At 44.2% G+C, this 16,912-nt stretch overlaps 1 protein-coding gene across 3 annotated transcripts in view; it reads right to left on the reverse strand.

Moving 5' to 3' along the window:
* Nucleotides 1-16,912, reverse strand: part of SH3KBP1 (SH3 domain containing kinase binding protein 1) — a 338,270-nt gene that overhangs the window by 48,263 nt on the left and 273,095 nt on the right. For all 3 annotated transcript variants that reach the window (XM_065915717.1, XM_065915718.1, XM_065915719.1), the window contains 3 exons: nucleotides 14,660-14,767; nucleotides 3,834-3,885; nucleotides 1,075-1,155 (listed from right to left, as the gene is read on the reverse strand). In XM_065915717.1, coding sequence (XP_065771789.1) covers nucleotides 1,075-1,155; nucleotides 3,834-3,885; nucleotides 14,660-14,767 — 241 coding nt within the window. The remainder of the gene's footprint in view (nucleotides 1-1,074; nucleotides 1,156-3,833; nucleotides 3,886-14,659; nucleotides 14,768-16,912) is intronic.

The following is a 16,912-nucleotide window of genomic DNA, read 5'->3' on the forward strand; positions in this document are numbered from 1 at the left end:
GCACACTTCTATCAAAGAGCTATCTGGATGATGCGTATTTTCATTGATCTGTGATGCAGACCTGGCCTTCACAGTGACTTTCTACATCTCAAGTTTTAACTCTTCACTCTGAAAGAAAGATGTATAACTTCTTAAGAACTTGCAGTGTTGGTAAAACTTGTGGCACACTGATATAAAATATTACATTTTACAATAAAGCTTCATGAGGCCACCCAGGAGCACCTCCAAATAATTGTGTGCATTAATTCAGCATTTCTCTTGTGACTTACAAATAACTGCTTTTTAAAATGGAATTTGCTCTGCCTCCTGTTAATAACCTAACACTTTCCCCATAAAATGTGTGATCAATCAAATTTGAGAAACCTAATAAAATCAGTCCCTCCACAACATACAGATTTCTTTGGGAGGGACACTCAGGCTGTAGAAGTCAAACCCAGCCATAAAACTGACTGTGTGATGTAGGTTAGGGTACTTCCCTGAAAATGATCATTTTTGACCCCCTTAAGGGGGCTGTGGGCACTGGGCTGCTTCTCCCAGTTTGGCCATGCCAGCCCCATCCTCAACATTCCTGACCAGGGACATGTGTCTATAATACAGTAGCCAGAGTCAAAAGCTCAGCAATGACTGACAGCTTTCATTTGTCTGGATGGGAATTTCTCTAAGCCATACTCACTCATCAGCAGGTAATGAGCACCTGGGGCACTAAGCTAGCCAGAAAACGTGGCAGGTACATCTGGGCCCTCTGGGAACTTACACTCAGCATCCTGACTTTGGGTTGCTACTGGTGTGGGGAAGGCAGTAACTACAAGAAGACTGGGATGAAAGAGCTCCAATGTGTTAAATGACTAGGCTGGGTGTTTTTCATTTGGTGAGAAAGGCTGGCCCAAAGAAGCACCACAATCACCCTCTCTCTTATTTCCTTAGACATAGGAAATTTAAAAGCGATCAAGACAAAACCATAATCACCATATTCCAAAGAAAAAGAAAATTCTGTGGGTAACCTGGAGTAGCCCTGTGACAGACAGCTCTGTCCCCTGCTGTTCTGGAAGTGCCAACGAAGACGTGATTTCATACCTTTCTCTTCTGTTCTGTTTGGAAGCGTTTCCGGTCTTTCAGGAGGTATCTTTTTAATTTCATGTTTTCTTTCAGTGGTACCTGGGTGGATAACAATTATTAGCAAATGTTTTCCTATCCATTTATTAGACACACTAGCATTTAAAATATTTATCAGGTACAGCAAAGTCAACAGATTTTTTTGCCCCCTAATCTGAGGGCTGGTGTTATCTGGCAAACACACGCTGCTTAGAAACAGAGCAGAAGCCACTTCTGGCATATGTCATTAACTCTGCCTACCTATACATCCTTAATGTACAAGAACACCACTACTATTTATTGATGTTTAAATCTGACTTCCTTTGGCATCAAAGTAGACACAGGAGACCATGTGGCCTGGGTAGGGAATATGTATAAATCAATAAGCAAATCCACAGACATAAGACAATCATTGTTTTATGTCACCTAATTTGGAGTGGTTTGTTATGCAGCAATGGAAAAAAGAATGCATGTTCTAGTTACCATTGAAGTTTAGTTAACTTACAATATTATATTATTGGGTTGGACAAAAAGTTCATTTGGGTTTTCCCATAACATCTTATGGAAAAACTTCAATGAATCTTTTGGCCAATCCAATAGTTTCAGGTGTACAACATAGTGATTTAATATTTTTATACACTACACCCCATATAATGTTATTAAAATATTGACTATATTCCTTGTGCTGTATATTACATCCCTCTGACTTATTTTATAACTGTTGTCTGGGCCGCTTGAACATACCTTTAAGTGGTGGGATATAACGAAAAAATAGGTGGTTTTCCCTAGGTCCTTTGCATCTGAATTCCTCAAGTACCACATTTTCCCAAATGTGACAATTTACACTTCCTCTTCATGCACATGGACTGTAGCTGCTCCCTCACCTGGGGTCTTCATCATCGTCAGTGTCCTCAGGTTCATAAGAACACTTGGAAAATAGCTAAAGCATGAAACCCATCACAAGTACTCCTCTGATTTATGGACTTGTTTGAGTGATTGACAAATCCCTTATATGACCAACTCTATAGATGGGTGCTTGGTACTAAAATCTCAATCACACGGCACAAGAAGCCAAAAGAACTTAATGAGTCCCCTAAACACACACTTTACCTAATTTCTTTAATGACTCACTACAAATTAAACACTGGATCTGATTTCTATCAGTTCTGTATGTGATTTTTTTTATAGTCAAATAAACAAACACAAGGAAATTTGATGAGAAGGAAAAGAGGAATATCTATGTCCCTGTCACAAAGCAGCATCCAAGATTATGCAGGAGGATTAAAAAAAAAACCAAAAACACAGTAGTAGTCATCTAGGAAGATTAAATGCCAATCATGCTTTACCCCTAGGGATCCAGTACAACCTTTGGTAAAACTGTTTTAAAAGGATAAGAATTTGCCTACCATGCTACAATCTGGTCTCCTAAGACTGATGAAGTTCAGTACCATTCTGAGAGGCACAGGAGAAATGGACAGTCCTCTTGCCATGAAGAATCCAACCCTAATGACATTCCAGGCCACCTGAGCCTGGGACCACTCAACTCACCTCCTTGGTCTCCATAACCTGTCACTCAGGCGTCTAGGGAAAAGGGTCTTCAGAAAATAGCCAATCAAGAGCCTGCTTTCTTCTCAGCAAAATAAAATATTTATTCAGCCAGAACCACTAGGTGGCAAAATTAAACTGCTCAACACAAACAAGGATGGGGGCTGAGCAGGAGATGTAATTAACATCCCATTTTGGGGCTTAATCTCTATAATTCTCAACTATGCCAAAGGGAATGGGAAAGGAATGTGAGGTCAAGCTGATTTTTACCCCCAACAGGATGGGCCAGAAGAAAAAAATCACTCCAAACAAATGGGTTGAATAAACCAATCGGGAAATATATTCATACTTTAAATGCTATGTTAGAACTATTGTAACTGTAGAATTAAAAACACCCCTGCTCTTCTTCAGTTTGAGTTAATTTTTTTAAATGCCACTTAACTAGCTATTCATGGAGGAATTTCTCCCTAAACTGTGTTTCTAACCATGTTAAAGAGCAGTTCTTCTGGGAACTAGGAATGCTCATCTTTATGTATGAGATGTCAGTGTACAATGTGTTACCAAGTGTTGAACAACGTCAAGTCTTCCTATATTATTCAACCTTAACATCTGAACCACGCAGAAGGAGTGAATTAATTGGACTCTTTTCCAGATGAGAAAAGAGTCATGAGGGAAAGTATTGCTAGAAAAAAACACTTTTTTGTTGTTGGGGGCAAGTGAAGATAAGTACAAATTTTGGTTAACCGCACAGGACAGAAACTGAAAATTCAGCACTGCCATCCATGCACAGAGACGCCATGACCCATGGGAAGCAGTTCTTCCCAGGCTGACCCTCCACGGACAGACACGGGCAAAGTACACAACTAGTTTTTCTGGCCACAAAAGTGGTTTATTTTAATTTTTTTAAAAAAGCAAACAAAGCTGGTTGATTCCAAAACAAAGTCTTTCCAGTCATTCTCTTTGAAAGCTAGATTCTGTTGCTGTTGTTGCTGTATTGGGGATACATTTTAGTGATACATTTGCTTGTTTAGGAAAAACAGGAGTGTATTTAAAACCTGCCTGTCGAGACCAAATCATTACTTTCCAATTTGGTCATCTGTGGCCTTTGAATCTAAAGCTCTTGAGCTCTACCCAGGATGCTGTAAACATACAGAAACAGAAAGACAGTGTGTTGACAGAAGCGAGAGGTACATTACCTGCCCCTTGCTTGATCACGGGAGCCGAGGGAGGAGGTGGCTTCTTGGGTCTCTGAAAAATTAATGAGATGATACCACATGAGATTGTTGGCAAGCCCGGCCTCTCACATAAGGACCACAGACAGTGTTTTCTAGATGTAGCTTGGACAGTCCAGAGAAGCTTTCCAAAAAATTGAGCAATTTTCTCTCCAGGGATGTCAGGTTTTGGCACCTTTAAACAAACACTAAAATAAATCCAGTCTGCAAAACAAAGCTCTGATGGACAAATGAAATACCATTTCCCCCTTTCTAAATTTGTAACAGCCTTCTGGAAAAGCACGGCTCAGCAAAAATGGCCTGAAATCAGCAAGCACAATGGTACTCCTACGCTGAAACCGCATTTGCAATTAAGATTTAATCTGCTGAATAACCAAGCGATTCAGAAAGAGTCACTGGGAATGTCTCTAAATTAGATGGGCTCTGGCTGTGGGACCTGCAACAAAACACAGGCTGAGGGGCCCCTGCGTCTGGGCAGGGTTCTATGCCTTTTGCCCCTTTTCACCTCAAGGCTGCAAAGGTCCCCCACAGACCAGTCATGCCCTGGACACTGGAATGGAGTTTCTTTGCCTATCAGCTGCTATTTCTTTTTCTCTCACGCCCTATCATTCTAGAGGGGGATGAGCAGCAATGCAATCAATGGCATCTCCTGGCTCACCCAGGACTGGCTGTAGGAGGGAGGCAGTCGGGCTGGACTTGGCAAATGTCCTGGGGCTGAGAGTCCAGCCAGGGCAGAATTCTTGGACGCCATTCTTGAACAGGGGAGAAGGGAGCCAAAGGCAAGGAGAGAACCATCTCATTATCAACGTCATTAAGGGAGACTTCCCTGGTGGTCCAGTGGCTAAGACTCTGTGCTCCCAATGCAGGGGGCCTGGGTTTGCTCTCTGGTCAGGGAACTAGATCCCACATGTGACAACTAAAATGATTCTGCATGCCACAACCAAGACCCGGACCAGCCAAATAAAGAAGTAAATGAATAGTTTTTGAAAAAACATTATTAAGGAAAGATGGACTTGGGGAAGGTTTGAGCATATGATCCGTGTTGCTGCTGATACTTCTTCTGATCCTCTCTGGCTATCAAATACTTGTGATTTTAAAAAAGGTCCACAGACTCTTCTGCATGCTGAAAAAGTACTGCTGTGACCAGCCCAACCATCCTCAGCCCAACCCACCTGTGCCTCCCAGTTCCTGATGCAGTACCAGGGCATAGGAAGAGATGGCTTTCAGTAAAACCTACAGAATATGAGACCCACAAAGAACTATCTCAGGGAGCATCACAGCATGCAGGCTCTGGATATGAAATTTCAGCTCTGCTCTATGAGTGGGGTGATTTGGCCAAGTGATCCCAAGTAAGAGTATAACATGGTGGGCAAGAGGCGGGGCTTCCGAATGTGGCCATCATTACACAGCTTGGCTCTTTCCATTTTTACCTGTGGACCCTGGGCAAGTGACCTCACCTAGATGAAAGCTCTCATCTGTAAAATGGAGATAATATTATTACTTCCCTCTTAGGAGGAGGTGGTTTCACAAATCGAGAGAATCAGTAGGCACCATCTCATCCAAGCCTCATGACAACTCTGTAAGGAGTGATATTATCATGCCCATTTTTCAGTTGATATAATTGAGGCTGCAAGAGATGAAGTCATTTCCCAAAGTCACCAGGCTTGTAAGTGGGACAGGGGGCCAAGAGTCCAGGCCAGGGCTATCTGCCCTGTAGGCATGCTCTTAACCCCTGTGCAGTGGCCATGCTGCCAGAGGGCATCCACAGACAAACTATCTCGCGGTCATAAACCACACAGAGTCTACAAAAGCACAAGGAACTGTGGTATGTTAACATTAAGGAGGGTAAAAAGGGTATCAAATTGCAGCTAGAGTATGAGCTCAACTCTGTTACAATGCATTCAGAATGTGAAAAAGACTGGAAACACAGAAATCTATAATGCTGATCTCTTGTAGGATTATGAGTGCATATGTGTGCTTCCTTAATAATTTTCTGCACTGTCTACGTGCATCCAGACTTCATTATAAAAATAAAGAAAGAAGGATGCTGCAAGGTCCCCTCCGCATGGGGGCAGGCCCTCCACCAGTTCAATGTGTTCCATTCCCAGGGCTTACTGCTCTCTCCCCTGTTGCCAGCCCCCTCCAGTTCTCTACCCTGGCTCCTTTCCACTCCTTCTCTTCTCTGTCTTTGTAGAAATTAGACTGGGGACAGATATGCGTTTACCGAATGAACTTATCGTTGAAATCCTGCCAATTAACCTTCCTTTACCTCCGGATCAGAGCCATTTCTTATGCACGAAACTGCCAACACCCTCTGGCCCAATTCTTCCCAGCCCAGCCCCAACCATGCCCACCCCCTGAACGGCTTCCTCACTCTCAGTTGTTGGAACATTTTTCTAACCAATTTCGCATGAGCCTCCTCTTGCTGAGGCCGTTCCCCCAGCGACCTGGCCTCAAACCACAGGGCCTCAGATAAAAAAAGACAATTACAAGTCATCATATTTTCCAAGATTACTGTGCAAATGAAAAAGAAACCCTTAGCATTGTGTCAGATTTGGCATGGACCAGAGACATGAAATGTGACAGGCTGGGGCAGAGGGACACCAAGAGAGGGGACAGGAAGTACTGTGCTCCCTGACAGTGTGTGGAGAGCAGTCATGCCAAGTGCCTGCTCAGAGGGCAGAGGAAGGAGACAGTGGTGTAAGGTGGTATCAGGAACCCTGGCAGCTGTGGAGGCAGGTGGGGCAGTTTGGAAGGAAGGAGCAGTTTGTGAGCTGTCTGTCTTGTATCCACCAAGCCTGACTGATGCTGGCCAGGTGCCTGCTTTGCTTAGTAGCAGAGGAGGTTTACAAGTTGTCCTGTTTTTTTTTCCCCTTTGATTGACTTCACTCCCTGATTCCATCAAACTTAGCCTTTCTGCCTCCTTACATGAGAAATGATGCCACATTTTTTCAAAAGAGATGTCTTTGAAGCTAATTCTAAACAAAACCAGGGTTCCCTGTAGCTCTAGACTGCCCCCCCCAACAATGAATAAAGTATTCATGTGAGCTGACAATGATGTTTTCTTTGAATGCCACAGGAAGACAGGGTAGTGAGAACTGAGAAGGCAGAGTGAGTAAATTGGTGGTAGTAGAAAATTCATCACAAGAGTTCATGATTCTCAAATAAAAAGATGCAAGCATGTCACATAATTGATTTTCCAGGATAAGCAGTAGGTCAATGCTTTCTCTATTGAGTTTATCAGCATTAACTAGCTCCTGTAGGTGCACAGACAGAAACAGCCTTTCAACTCAGTCAAGTATTTTAAGTCATGAGTTTTTTAGAGGCACTTGTTCTATTTATTCTCCTCCCTCCATAGTGAAAATAAAACACTCCAGCTCCAAGCCCAGGTGGTGTCATCCTGCTCAACTGGCAGGTTGGTGCTAAGAACAAAGGATGTCAGAGCTCTGAGTGATCTGAAGGTCTCCTTTAAGCTGAGGAAACTCAGGTCCAGAGGGGCCATGTTAACAGGAGTTAAAATACATCTCTCATTGTCTAGACTGTGGCAATTCATTAAAAAAAAACACCAACATGAAAATATTCCTCAGAAAATCAATGAGCCAACATCTTCTAATTTCCGGGAGAAAAGAATGCCTTCCCTGGTCTTCATATGTGCAGGGCATACAGGCCCATGTGTGTGTGTGCCTCCCTGTGTGGAGATTTGTGGCTTGGACACAGAAGCAAACACCATCCTACAAAGGATATATGAACCAGATTTCATTTCTTCCTATTATGACCTGGAAGGAAACAGATTTGGGTGTTCTAGAGTGAAGAGAGCAGGAAGGCAAGTTTTGCTTCCTGCTGAAGGATTTCATCATTGATTCTGCCTTTGCATGGCAAGTCTGGCCGGTCCCAACCATTCTCCCGGGCAAGAACTGTGATTTGTCACTATGTTTCACAAGCCAGTTTGTCTTCAGAGTTCTGGCCCCAGACACATGACTTGCTGAAAGTAACCAGAGGAGTAGACTCCTGATGGCTGGGTGCCCTTCAGGGGCCTTTGTCAGGGGGAGATGGTAAGGTCGTGGAAGCCAATTCCAGCTTGACTTTGAGACTGAAGGAGGCCCTCCTCCAGGCCCCTAGCTAAGTTTTCTGGAGGTGTCTGCATGTAAGGCTGGACAGGGGACACAAATACACAGCTCCTGATCAGGGTACCCCTCATGGCTCCAGAAACACATAGAAGCTTCCACTCTGCCCTTTTCTCTCCTGTCCGTGGTGGATTGGCAACACTTTTGAAGAGTGCCCCTCTGTATCCTACAGAGTTCCTCCCCACAGGAGATCCCCAAGAGCTACCACAAAACCTGCTCTCGGGAGGGTCTCTCTCGAGTTTCTTCTTCTTGGCCTCTGGGCCAGTGGCCTATATTCACAGTTTCCCTCTTGGCTGGGCCCATCCAGATTGTTGGCCTGCTGGATAGTCACCCAGGCTTTGGTGTTTGGTTTCTCCTTAAGGTGCTCTCAATTCAACCCCTTGGCTTGCCTCTTCACTCTATCTATCCCACCTTGAAAGTGACGCCTTGATTCCATGGCCAGACCTCACAACTGCATGGTGGATCTGGACCCCACTTTGTATAGAAAAGAGAAATCTGACAAGGGACCTGGCTTTCCCTGCCCACCCTCTACTCTTCCTCCTCTCTCATACTATCACAGACAGTAGCTAGGAGGAGGATGGGGCAGAAGGAAGGGAAGGTACAGCTTGTCACCAAGTGACCAAATGACAAGGCATTCCTTAGTGCCAAATGTATATAAACCATGCTCCTAAGGACTGAATATTTGCCCACTGAATGAACACAAAATTCTTCTGTTGAAACCTAACCTCCAGGGTGGTGGCATTTGGGGATGTGGCCTTTGGGAAGAGATTGGTCATGAGGGTGGAGCTCTCATGAATGAGATTAGTGCCCTTAAAAAGTAGACCCCAGTAAGCTCTCTCACCCCTTTCACCACACGAGGACACAGCAAGAAGACAGTTATCTATGAACCAGGAAGGAGGACCTAAGCAGATGCCAAATCTTAAACTTCCTAGCCTCCAGAACTGTGAGGAATGAATTTCTGTTGTTTATAAACCACCTAGTCTATGTTATCTATTATAGCAGCCTGAACTGACTAAGATACATACTGTTAGACCCTATGAAGGTGAAGCTTGGGACACAGGGTCTGCCTTCAAAGAGATTATAGTTCAGATGGCATGATGATAAAGAATCACTTCAGACAAGAGTATACTGAATGAGCTGCTCATCTGGGAGAACAAAAGCTGTAAGTATCAACAGAAAAGGAAGAAGGGTGCCACCCAGGACATGTGAGAGAAACTCAGCTGGGGTTCTGTCATTAGGCCATCATTATCACTGGGGCAACATCAACACCTCAATGATCCCCATCTCTGTAGGTAACATTACCCAGAAAATCAAATGTACAGGCAAATAATCTCAAAGGCAAGTTTTATTCATCATGCTGCTTATTAATAAGCACATATTTCTTTTTGGAAGACTAAAAAGAAGGAAAGAATTCATTGGGTAACTTCAGAAATTAGAAAGGATAGTGGTTCTCAAAAGGATGGAGCTCATGACTAGGAATAAAGAAAATTCTGGCCAAGGATAGTGTTGTAAACTGGATTATCAGATGACAGGTGCTAAGGTAAGGGGCCTCCTGAGAACTTGGTAAAGAGAATGTGGTCCAAGTTAAACCACAAAAGTCACCTAGAGGATGAGCCATCATGGGAATCAAGCAAGAGAGATCCTTTCCTATAGAACTTTGAAACCTACAAAACTCCCACTGAACCACCTTAAAGTTGGCACTCAATTGTAATGGAGAATGTGGGAAACCCACTTGATTGTACCACTGTATGTCCGAAGATGGATGATGGATGGGAAGTGTCCGATCAGCCATGAAAACAGAGAAAAATGGATAGCTACTGGGGCCACAGGTGTGGGGCTCTCACCAGCATTATCTGGGCTTTGCTGAACTTAACATCCAGTTCCCTTGGCTCACCCTGCCCCCTGGTGCCTGAGGGACCTCAAGTTACAACTATAAGACCCTTTGTGAAAGTAACTAGCTCCTCCTCTTTTCATTCCGTGCTCTCCTGGAAAGTACCAAACAAATGTGGTTTCCTATAGAATCTGGATTTTAAGAAATCAGGCCCACAGGGAGCAAATGCCCAGGGCAGGCAGACCCATGTGCTCCAGATGGGCTGATATTTCAGTTCTTGTCATGATTAGTAAGCTGCCAGTCTGCTCCCCAAGTAAGTCTCTGTGAGTTTGCCAATGTGAGTTTGCGTCACAGTCACAGGTACCCTTCAAACTCTTTAAGGGTAGAGTTCTGTGTCCCTGAGGCCGAGAGGCAGACCCTCCACTAGGGCAGTGCCTCTGGGCCTCTCAACAACGTCCTGATTCTCGACATGGCATAAGCTCATGAGCCCCCGAATCCATGCAGGCAAGCACAGTACCATCGTCTGGTGATCAGAACACTTTCTCTTAAAAGAACTGGATCCTGAGACTTTCCTAAAACACTATCTTTCAGAAACATTACCTTTTAGGATACTGTTCTATCCTTATTATTATTGTTATTTTTAATGATGAAGATGTTTCTGCAGTTCAGAGAGTCTAAGTTCCCTGCTTTCCCTCAGTCCTGACAACAGAGCATGCATGAGCCTTCATCAGAGCTCTCAGAACATTTAATCTTTCCATTCTAATATTCAGTTTTCCTGTTGAGGCTCAAAATAAACAGGCAGCCACTGAATCTAGGTTCTCTTATAAACAGCTTATATAATTGCTCTAAAATCTGCACCCAGAGATTGACCGGTGCTCTCGGAAATGTCTTAGGGAAAAGCCCCAGAGTCTTTGCAAGCCTGGTACGAGAGAACCCTCTGAAAGAAAGACCTCCAGGAGTTCCAAAAGGCCCGGGAGTAACCACCTGAATCCACACCCCAGAAGAAAATATGCCAGCCTTGTCAGAAGGCTTTGCTGATGCCTACTGATTCAAGAGGTCTGCAGTTGAATAAATGCTGTGTGCTGCTGTCTACCCTAATCATCGCACATCGTCCTCTTTTCTGGGTGAGTGACTGCAACCCCAGCCACTGGCAAGACAAGATGACATCTGCTGAATCCGATGGCAGAATCATGTTGCAGGCTCTGTCATTCACATCGTGCATTCGTGTTAATGATTCTAATCATCTTTACACAGTCAACTCTGCACAGGACAGCCCTGTCTCCAGTCACGCTGTCACCAACTCACCAACACTCTGGGTGCAGTAAAAAAGGCTGGTGTAACAACCAGTGCAAAGCTGGTTGGTGGGTTTTATAGGTCAGAGGGGATGAAAAGGATGTAATACTTTGATTCTTCTAAAAGCTAAATGTCACATTATACAATCATTTCTCAGCTGTAGGTATTACTTTGTCTGACAGGTACAACTATTGTTTCCCTAAAATTGAGTTTTCTGCTTCTTAGGAACAAAGGTAAAAGACCTATCAGAGGGACGGTGGCTGCCTGTCTGGGGTGGGAAAGATGCCCATGGGCATGCATGCCTCAGTGAGCAAGCCAAGACGAGTCCACTCATCACTGACAACTTTACTCTCAGCAGGAGTCCTCCTGCAATACTTTACGTAACAGGGCAGCGCTTCTAGAAAAGTATGCCATGGACTCTCACTTGAGTGAATTTATTGCCCCATAAAATATGACTGGGGACTAGAAGGCAGGGTGCTACAAGGTAGGCAACCACAGGCTTTGTCCATTTGTTAAAATAATTATCCAGATTTTACCTCAGCATTCAAAACCATACTACCTCAGCCAGAATCAAGAAGGTGGCAAAAGTCTGGTAGGATGGCAAGCTCGCTAAGATCTTTTAGCCAGAGGGAGAGGCGTCACCAAGGAGGCCTCCAAATGTTTTGGATGCGAACACCCTTTATCAGGCTCAAACAGGTAGTCAGGGTGGTCCCCTGCTACCCAACTCTAAGCTCACAAGGATGGCCATGTGAGTCTTCTTCACTTCCATCAACCAGTATGGCAGCCTGTCCAAGGAAGGAACCCAATAGATATAGAGAAGATGAATGAATAAACATAAAATATCACTGCCAGGCAGCAGATGCCCACCAAATATGCAAAGGACATGAAGATTATGCCATCCTGTATTCACTTGTCTCTACACATACATAAGGCAGTAGATTTCTTTTTAAAGGCTATTCATCGAAGTTCTTAGATGCATTGGGATCCCCAGGGAAGCTCACCAAGACACCAAGCTAATTCTGTGCTGATGTGATGAACTGGAGTCAGATTTCTACCACCGTTGCACAGTTTTAGCTGGAGTCTTCTCACACTTGTGCTAATAGTAATTACAAAGACTGGAATAGTTAATATGTATGGGGCATTCACAAAGGACCAGGCGGTGTGCTAAGGAATTCATATGTGTCATTTTGGCTAATCTTCTCAACAATTTAACAAGGTCGATATGATTATTCCTGCAATTTAATAGATGAGAACAGAGTTGTCACTCAGTATTCATGGGAGATTGGTTCCAGGACACCCTGCAGAAAGCAAAAATCCACAGATGTCCAAGTCTCTCATATAAAATGGGAGAGTATTTGCATATAACCTATGCACATCCTCCCCTATACTTTAAGTCATCTCTAGATTACTTATAATATATAATACAAAGTCAACGCTATATAAATGGTTGTAAATGTTATGTATATAATTGTCACTACACAGCAAATTCAAGAGATCCAAGCTTTACTTTTAGGAACTTCCTGAAATTTATTGTTTAGTATTTTCGATCCAAGGTTGATTGAATCCACAGATGCAAAATCCAGAGATGCTGAGGAAACAGTCAATGAGTTGATCTTGAACAGAATAATTAAGTGACAGGGACAGGATTCAAGTTCAAGTCTATTCAATGCTGCAGGCTAGAGTCACAACCACGTTCTATAAATGTCTGCCAAACCTCTTTCTTGTGTCTTAGTTTTAAACATTTACTATACAGATACTACCAAGGGCTAGTGTCTTTTTTTTCCTCAGGGATGAATTCTGTTAGCCAATAACCCACCACTACAACCATTATCAATAAAAATGGCTCAAATGATTTTGCTTGGTGGAAGATGTCTACTGAATGGTAAGCCCTTCTCCGTTCCATGAATTTATTCTCCTCCTAAAATATGGTTCAAAACTAGAAGGTGGGGTTGTCACCACTTAGACAGACACCTGCATCTACACCAGAGCTTCCCAAACCATAATGTGGAAACAGATCACCTGAGGATCTTGATAAAATGTGGGTTCTGATGCACAGGTCTAGGATGGGGTTCAAGCATTTCTAAAAAGCTCCAGGTAAGGCTGACAAAGTGTGGTCCCCGGACCAGCAGTGTCTCAAGGATCTAGAAAACACTGGGAAGCAGAATTCTCTGAACCTCAAACTTAATTCCCAGAGAGAATACAGATGTGGAACCAAGCATCCTTCAGCTAAACAAGAAAGACAGCTATCAAAAAGCCTAAAAGGTGTAGCTCTTTGTTCCAACCAATCTATAGGCCATAATCTTGGTGGGTACAAACACATGTGGCTCCTTGAACAATCATATCCATCCATCTAAGCAGTGTATACACCAGCAATGCTGTTTAGTATCCTTGGTAATCAACCCACTAGTATTGTAGCTACCTTTTCCGAACCTCAATTCCATGGGAATGTGATGGGTCAAAGTTTATGGTCCAGTAATAGAGCCCCCATGGGCATGAAGAGAACACAGGCCAGAAAAAGTGGGCAGAAGGCATGAGAAAGCCTGAGCCAAGAGATCTGAACTGAAGAACAGCTTGGAAAAGACCAAATAGACCAAATCACTGTACCCTCTTAGAATGTAAGGTGCTTCTAACTTTTCAACATTTCCTGTTAGAGTGTCATCAGAGAAACAACATGCTTGCCGTGATGCAAACAAAGGTGGACTGGCTCATTTAAACCACAGCATTGTAAAAATGGGTTCTCACAAAGAGAAAGTACAGCTCATAGGGATACATGCGTGCATGTGTGCACACACACACACACACACACACACAATGGGCATGTGTGTGTATTTGTTGTTGTTGCTAAGTCTAGTCTGTCTAGTTGCTAAGTCATGTCCAACTCTTTGTGACCCCATGAACTGTAGCCCACTAGGTTCCTCTGTCCGTGGAATTTCCCAGGCAAGAATACTGGAGCTGATTTTCATTTCCTGCTCCAGGGTATCTTCCCAACACAAGGATCGAACCCATGCCCTCTGCATTGGTAGGTGGGTTTTTTTTTGACTACTGAGCCACTAAGGAGCCCATGCATGTGTATACCTGACCAAATGTGTGTACACACATACACAGGGTCGGGAAGATCAGCAGGCCTCATCCTGCATCCTCAGCTTCACAATGTGCTTTTCAGCCACTTCCACAACATTAGTTACTTCACCACCCAAGGACACACTATGCAGGATACAGGCCATCCACTTACCAATGGAGCCCCCAACGGTTTCTGTCATTTATTTGGTTGCTTAAATGCTCCAGGTACCAAACCAAGTGCTTTGCACACATCATCTTGTCTAGTCACACAACAACCCTAGAAGAAGGCTCTCTGATGAGGAAACTGGGATTTGTGGAAGATAACTTGTTCACACACACCAGGTATGGGGCAGCCAGTCCATCAAACTAAAATGCCAGGGCTCTTCAACAACAGACATCCTCACCCCGCACCCCCAGCCCGTCATGGAGGCCGCAACTCTGAGAGCAGGTGGTGCACTGAGAGTTGAGCCACAGAGACTTACGTTTCCTTCCTTCTCAAAGTCAGGTGGCAGTAACTTGACGAAGTTGTCAGGAAACACTCCTCGTCTGCCATTCAGCTCTCCTTCCCACCAGCCCACATCGATGCAGTCCTAGGAAACAGGAGAGCAGAGTGAGAAAGGGGGCAAGTGCCTCACAGAGAGCTCTGACGCCCCTTGTACAGAGATGGAAGTGCTTTCCTTGAGGCAGCCATCAGTGGTTCCTAAGACTCAACAGCATAAACCCCAAAGTTAGATGGGAGGACAAAAGCTCTGGTGTCCTACAGCTACCAGATGGGACTCAAAACCCAGTGGGGCTTTTAGAGGCCCTGCAGATGGTGATTGCAGCAATGAAATTAAAAGACGCTTGCTCCTTGGAAGAAAAGCTATGACAAACCTAGACAGCATATTAAAAAGCAGAGACATTACTTTACCAACAAAGGTCTGTCTAGTCAAGGCTATGGTGGTCCTGTATGGATGTGAGAGTTGGACCATAAAGAAAGCTGAGCACCAAAGAATTGATGCTTTTGAACTGTGGTGTTGGAGAAGACTCTTGAGAGTCCCTTGGACTACAAGGAGATCCAACCAGTCCATCCTAAATGAAATCAGTCCTGAATATTCATTGGAAGGACTGATGCTGAAGCTGAAACTCCAATACTTTGGCCACCTGATGTGAAGAAATGACTCAATGGAAAAGACTCTGATGCTGGGAAAGATTGAAGGCAGGAGGAGAAGGGAAAGACAGAGAATGAGATGGTTGGATGGCATCACTGACGCAATGGACATGAGTTTGAGTAAACTCTGGGAGTTGGCGATGGACAGGGAGGCTTGGTGTGCTGCAGTCCATGGGGTCGCAGAGAGTCAGACACGACTGAGTGACTGAACTGACTGAGAGGAATAAGATCTTTTTCCCCTCTTAAAGATAGGAGAAAATATATTTTCTTCATTTTAATTTTAACACAATGAAATTTTTTCATTAACTGCAAATGTGGGTTAGAAAACATCACACACACAAATGTTCTCTTTGATTAGCCTGTCACAAAGTTTGTTGAAATTAAGAAGGGCTGGGTGACAGTCAGCCAAGCAGGAGAAAAATCCCACTCTGTGCAATCTCATTAGTGCACCTTCTTCTCTCCGTGTTGAGGGGGCACAGTCGTCATCATGAAAAGCCCTTCACCCCACCCTCTAGAGCTTAGTGTTTGCTCACTAAATGAAAGAAGAAATCTAGTCATTCTTCCAGATCAAACCTGCTTCCCTTGGAATGAGCCCTATTATGTTCATACACTTGTCGAACATTTGAGTGCCTACTCTGTGCCAAGTCCTGGGGACAGAGGTCAGCGTAGCCTTCACAAGCTTCCATCCCGAGCCTAATGGCCCCATGGTGCTCCCAGGTACTCACCCTCGTGCCAAAGAACCACCTGCAGGTTTCCCCATCTTCAATGGGTGGGAAGTTTGATCTTCTCTAGTTCAATAATAAATCTCGTATTTGTTCTCTGGGTCCAATTCCACTTCTCCCACCCCAATCCAAGACCTACTGGCCTGTTGTCAATCTCCTCACTTGGGCATTTAATCCTTCCCAGTGTATGTACAACACACACACCACTGTCAAGGGCAAGTTGTTGAGTAAAAATCCAATTCTCAGACTGTGATCTACAGCTTCCAGCAAAAATTCCAAATGAACAAAGACTTTCCCCCAGAAAAATGCTTTTAAAATAAATGCTTGAAAAAGTGAGGAATTCCTGCTCAGGGCCCACAGAGACACACTCGTGGTCCTTCACAATACCAGTGGGGCTGGGGGAGGGCTCAGGCAGACTCAAGCAGCAGATGTGCAGCTGGCCTTGGGCCTGGCACTGAGCCCTTGGAGGCCCTGGCTTATGTGACTCATGTGTGCCTTGCTAGAGCATCCAGTCCAGCAAAGAGAGAAACACAGCTGAATTTTTTCACCATCATATTCCCAGTCCAATGCCACATATAATAAGTATTTCTGGAATCAATGAAGGCTCTTTTTAACTCCAAGTTCTGTGATCTCCCTCAGTCTAAGACTAGGATTACTGCAGGACAAGATAGTCTCTATCTGCCCCAAGCTGTGAGGATTCTATGTAAGTTAAGGCAGAGTCCACCTCAGGTGAGAAGTAAATGCTCACCATCGTCTCTTCCCACAGGGGTAACTATAACAAGGCTAGACCGACTCTTTAGAAGAGAACGTAGGTTTGGGAAGTGGGTCCTACATCACCCCATAAATTCTAGTCCCAAGAAACA

Source organism: Muntiacus reevesi, chromosome X (genome assembly GCF_963930625.1).
Source record: "Muntiacus reevesi chromosome X, mMunRee1.1, whole genome shotgun sequence".
Classification (NCBI taxonomy): Eukaryota; Metazoa; Chordata; class Mammalia; order Artiodactyla; family Cervidae; genus Muntiacus; species Muntiacus reevesi.